General features: G+C 28.2%; 1 protein-coding gene across 1 annotated transcript; it reads left to right on the top strand.

Moving 5' to 3' along the window:
• The first annotated feature begins 1,374 nt into the window (after positions 1-1,374).
• LOC127118908 (ethylene-responsive transcription factor ERF014) lies at positions 1,375-2,358 on the top strand. The gene has a single exon (XM_051049146.1). It carries the CDS (start codon positions 1,500-1,502, stop codon positions 2,274-2,276), a length of 777 nt encoding a protein of 258 aa, XP_050905103.1. The 5' UTR covers positions 1,375-1,499; the 3' UTR covers positions 2,277-2,358.
• The last annotated feature ends 3,548 nt before the right edge of the window (positions 2,359-5,906 follow it).

Here is a 5,906-nt window from a genome sequence, read left to right as displayed (position 1 = left end):
TTATAAATATATAAATAGATTTACATTTACTAATCTTTTTATCAATTATTTTTGTATTTTGGTTAGAATAATACAACGTAAATTTTTTTTTTGAGAGTGGTGTACTTCCTCCGACTTTAATTGTAACAAATAATTTTTTACACAGAATTATAAATTAAATAAATTGTTACATATAAATAATCTAATACAATTATTAACATATTCTTAATTAAAGTGTCATCATATTAAGTAACTAAAGGAAGTACTGTAAAAAAAATAACTAAGCAAAATTTAATATTTAAAGTAAAAAAAATCATAAAGACTTTCATTTAATAAAAAAAGCTAAATTCACATTAATGATCAAAATTGATATTTTTTTTTTTTTAAAAAGTTTATAGAAATGTAATCATTATTTTAAAAAATAAATTTAAAAATAGTTGATTGTTACTTTTGTTATAAATATGGTTGTATATTTAAATACATCATAGTTTTGACTAGAAGAAAATTACCCCAAATGAAGGAAAATTTTAAAAAATATTAAATACAATGTAGTTGATGAAGTTCTGTTTGTTTTGTGCTGATGTTCTTTGTATATAATAAATTGTAGATCATTTTTTTTTACCATTAATATGCTTTTCATCTCTATAAATTATTATATATATTTTTTCTTTCTAAAAGGCGTTTTTTACAATAAAATTAGTTTGCAAACATTTTTTATTTATATATTGACTTCATGTATATTTTTGAATAATTTTATATAAACATATTTAAAACATTATAAAAACAAATCTTGTACGAATAACAAACTATAAAATTTATTTTAGGTTTAGTTTTTTTTTTCAGGTGAACATTCTAAATTTAATTGAATACTTATATATGTTTGTTCAATAAAACAATGATATTCATATTTTAATATTATTTTATTTTAAAATAAATTAAAACTTTAAATTTATTTATACTAAAAGGTATAAATATTCAGCCAAAAACTCATGAGTATTAAAAAAATTTAATTCTCAGTTTATAAAAGACTTATAATTAATGCATTATAATAAAGAATTTTAATTTTTTTTATAGAAAGATTTTATGATTTTGTAAAATACTATTTTCTAAAACATAATTTAACTTTTAATAATTAAAAAATACAATTTTCTTATGGAGACAACAAAAACTAAACTTAATAATTTTAGAAGAACCAAAAATATATTTTTATTATTCTATAATATATTTATATATCATATCATATAAAAGTATATAGAAGGAAGCTTCCTTATGATAATGGACAAAGAAAAGATTATGGTTCTATACTCATTAAATTCAGATGAACTATAATCCATCTGGCAACCATCACATATTTTGACTATATCAGATTTTTTATTTCATATCTTAAAATAAAAAAGTCTCAATCTATAAATACACCTTCTCTACTTCCCCAATTTCAGTACCAATCTACATCATTCATCACTCTCCACTTTCAAAACACCAACAAAACACCCTTTTCATCAAACAAACATTTTTGCATCATGGTTAAGACAGAGATCAACAAGATCAACAAAGAAAAATCAAAACCAATGCAACAAAAAACATTAACATCATCATCTTCATCAACATCAACAAATGCATCAAATGAGATGAAGAAAAAGTACAAAGGAGTTAGAATGAGGAGTTGGGGTTCTTGGGTATCAGAAATTAGAGCACCAAATCAGAAAACAAGAATATGGTTAGGTTCTTATTCAACCGCTGAAGCTGCAGCTAGAGCCTATGATGCAGCACTTTTATGTCTTAAAGGTTCATCAGCTTCAAATCTTAATTTCCCTTTAGAGAACTCTTCACATTTCATTCCTCAAGACAACATTGCTATGTCACCTAAATCAATCCAAAGAGTAGCTGCAGCTGCGGCGGCTGCAGATGCTGCATCTGCAGCGGCGACAGCTGCTTGTGGTGGTGTTGATAGTAAAAACAATGAAATTGTTATTAGCACCTCCCCAACATCTCCACCTAATCCAATTTCACCATCTTCATTGGTTTCATCTCCATCAATGTCATGTTCTCCTTCTGATCAAATTGATGATGATGTTTCACTTTTTTCATCTTTTGGGGCCTACACGAATGATCATCAAGCAACAAGTGAATCAATGGCTATGAATATGATGGATTGTTGGTATGGTTTTGATGGGTTAGAATCTCCACAACATTTTGATCAAATGCTAAATGGTTCTTTGTTTGATATCGATTCTACTCAAGTACTTGTTGATGACTGGTATGAAGAAGGTGACATTAACTTGTGGAGCTTCTACTAAGAGAAATTCAAGACAAAATTATTCATATTCTTTTTTTTCTTCATAAATTCATATTTGCTTTCATAGAGTGATAGTTCTTGAAGCTATTATTACTGACTGTGACGAAATTAAGATTATATATATATATATATATACTGTAGAAAATATTCATAAAGAGAAATGACAATTTTTGGTCTCTCTTTTGTGAATTTCTACATATGTGAGATTATTATATGTATTATTGAAGCAAAGGTTGTTATTTCTATTTTATAAATATTTTTCTTTATGTTATATAATTTACATATCAAAGTCAGAAAAAAATAATAATAATAAAAGCAACATATGGTCATCAATGCTATAATGAATTTTTAGAATTTTAATTCAAACCTATAATGATACACTTATACAATGTATTTAAATTTGACCATTGATTCTAGATAAAACATAAATTCATCTGATGCGGTTACACATTTTGACCATTAATTCGAAATCAAATTTCTTAAATTACATTTTCATCAAATGGAATTACACATTTTTTACTATTGATTCGAGATCAAACCTCATAGATTATACTTATATTACACCTCCACTAAATTAATACTAAATCATCTTCACCATCAATTTAGATCAAACCGTCGAGATCAATCAATATCTGTGATATGTGTTTCCATTGATTTATTTAGTTTTTGTTACTATAGTACTATTTTTTTTTCTAATAAGAGGATCTATGAAACCCTTTACTACATGCCAAGGTGTCAGATTGTGGAAACTTGAACCATTGAAAAGTGTGTCTTTTGTCTGGCCCATCTACAAAAGGAGGGTTTTCCTTCTTTTACTGTTTTAAGTTTGGTATTATATGCTTCTACTTCTTATGAAACTTAGATAAATAAATTATCCCTACTTTCTATGATGTACAAAAATGAAATTAATTTTGATTAACTAGCATATGTATTAAACTATAGAAATAAAATTCCACTTCTGATTTTTTTTACCACTCCGATTTATTAGACCCATTAATCTGATTCTAAAATCAATTCTAATATCAAATAATTTTAACTCTCTTCCAATCGTAAATGGTCAAATAGTAATTTTTTCTATTAAATTCAACGTCAATTAGTATTAATTTATGACTTTTGATGCAAGCAACTTGCTTTAGTGATTCATTTTAAAGACGCGTTCAAAACACATTATATACAAAACTGTATCATTTATTTATTTATACAATCAAAAGAAAAGAAAAAACTTTAATTCCTTTTGGACTACTTTTGAACATGATCATGTGGGTGAAGTGAACCATAGGTTATAACAATAAGCACACACACATGACATGTTTTTTTATATATAATGGAATAGGAGAAGTTATGTGCCCCATTCTGAATTGTTCTTTTACATTGCTTCTAGTCTCAATAAACTGCATCCACGAGCTATATGCTTCTTCACAACGAAAAATGTGCAGAAAAAAATTAAACTTTTGCTTTTTGGTATTACTTGTTCATAGGGCCACATAATCGACCCATTACTTTGACTATACTGTGTGTTTATGTGAATGTGCATGTACATTCTTGGGGTCTACTTAGGATTATGTTTGTTGTAAAAATGATTTTATTCAACTATTTCTCTATTTTATGCACATGAAATGATAGAACTAAATGACAATTTGAATATTTTGTTTTCAGACATAGCATGTGAAGTTCGAAATGTGAGTCCAATTAGAGATTTCAAATATTGTTTAGTAATAATATTATGGTTTTGTTTCATGTTAACAGATTTTTCAATGCTTAATGCAATTATAATTTATAATCAACAAATTTTGATGTTGTCTTTAAATTGGCTCCCCTATGGATGTATATGCTCATATTTTATTAGGTGAGTATATAATATATATCCGATTTATGATAATTAAACAGACATTATTGGTATTTGTTTGTCATTACTATTTCAATAGTATTTTATTAGTTGTTTAGGAAAAGACACTCTATGTATCTTAACGAATAAAAAAGCCATAATATATAAGAAAACCGAAACAACTATGTATGGATTTTCATGTGATTTAATTGATTTTTGTCATAATTATAATGATTGTGGCAAATAATAGTATGCCAACAATAAAGAAAGGCAGTGGGAAGCAGATTAAGATCCAACATTCAGCATGGCTTGGCCTTATTAAGGTTATATTTAGTGAAGTTTTGATTAATCAATAAGAGTGGTAGATCCCAATCAAAACAAAGTATAATTCGGTTATATTTGAGTTTATATGCATATTTACATTTAAAATAATGTGTCCATAAACTATTTATTCAGAATTGTTCTGTTACAAAGTTTATACTCAAAATAATACTATTTTTGGAATTAAACTCAAGATTTTAAATAATTCTGAATCAATCTTGATGAATAAGATTCAATCAATTGATCGAATTCTCTTCTTGTTCTTCACTCGAGTGAATTAACCAATCTTTGTTGCAAGATTGTATCGTTGCACAATAATGATGAAAATAAGAAAAGAAAATTGAATTGGGGAAGAAAGATAGATCAGCGTTTTCGAATAAGGAAGAAGAAGAAGAAATTGCAGAGTAACTATCAGCTCACAAATTGTGATTGTTTATTCTTTTGCAACTGCAAAATTTAAGTTATTTACAATAATAGAGGTTACTCTCTATTTATATACTTTGGGTTTGCTTTCTCCTCAAGCAAGATCCAAACTAACCTAACTAACTCAGTTAAACAAACAAATAAAGTTAAGTCTAACATTATTGTCAAGATATTCTTCGACATTTCGACACCTAGGTGATTCGACACTTTCTTACTTTTGTCGAACAACCTGATTTAACACAAAGAATTACAATTCAATACACCACTTAATTCATAAACTATCTAAATTCATCATAGATCTCAACTTCTTGAATACTTCGACCCATACTCCTTTCGTCATGATGTCTGCAATCTGATTCTCAATTCTGCAGTGTTCCAAGCTCAGCTTCGCTTCTTCTACTTGCTCTCGAAGATAATGGAACCTCATTTCGATGTGCTTACTTCGTCCATGTGCTATCGGATTCTTCGCCAGATGATAGCAGACATGTTGTCGATCTTTATGGTAATCGCTCCATGATTCTTCCATGTAATCTCTTCGACCAAATTCACCATCCATGTTGCTTGACATGCACAAAGAGAAACAATTATGTACTCTATTTCACACGACGATATTGTCACTACTGGTTCCTTTCTTGAACTTCAACCAACTGGTGCGCCACCTAGCATAAACACATAACCAACTGTGGATTTTTTATCCTCAACATCACTACACCAACCTGAGTCTGTTTATCCCACTAGCTTGCATTTTTTCCTTCGTTAGCTGCAGGAAAAAAATATTCCATAGTCGAGAGTTCCTTTAAGATACCTTAGTATCCTCTTCATCGCTGCTAGGTGTGATATATTTGGTTTCTACATGAATCTACTCATCATACCTACATTGTAAGCTAGATCAGACCTTGTGTGACAAAGGTATCGAAGTAATCCAATGAGTCTTCTATATTGCATTGGATCAACATCATTTTCCTCTGTGTCTTTCGACAGTTGGAATATGGGATAAGCTGGAGTCGAAGTTGGGTTGCAATTTTGCATCTCAAATCTCTTTAGTGTTTCACATGCATATCT

Source organism: Lathyrus oleraceus, chromosome 2 (genome assembly GCF_024323335.1).
Source record: "Lathyrus oleraceus cultivar Zhongwan6 chromosome 2, CAAS_Psat_ZW6_1.0, whole genome shotgun sequence".
In the NCBI taxonomy this organism is placed as follows: Eukaryota; Viridiplantae; Streptophyta; class Magnoliopsida; order Fabales; family Fabaceae; genus Lathyrus; species Lathyrus oleraceus.
Note: the sequence above shows the minus strand (reverse complement) of the source record. Positions and strands in the feature narration are given on the sequence as shown.

Coding starts and splice junctions, on each gene's coding strand:
- LOC127118908 (XM_051049146.1), top strand. CDS start 1,500: ATGGTTAAGACAGAGATCAACAAGATCAACAAAGAAAAATCAAAACCA.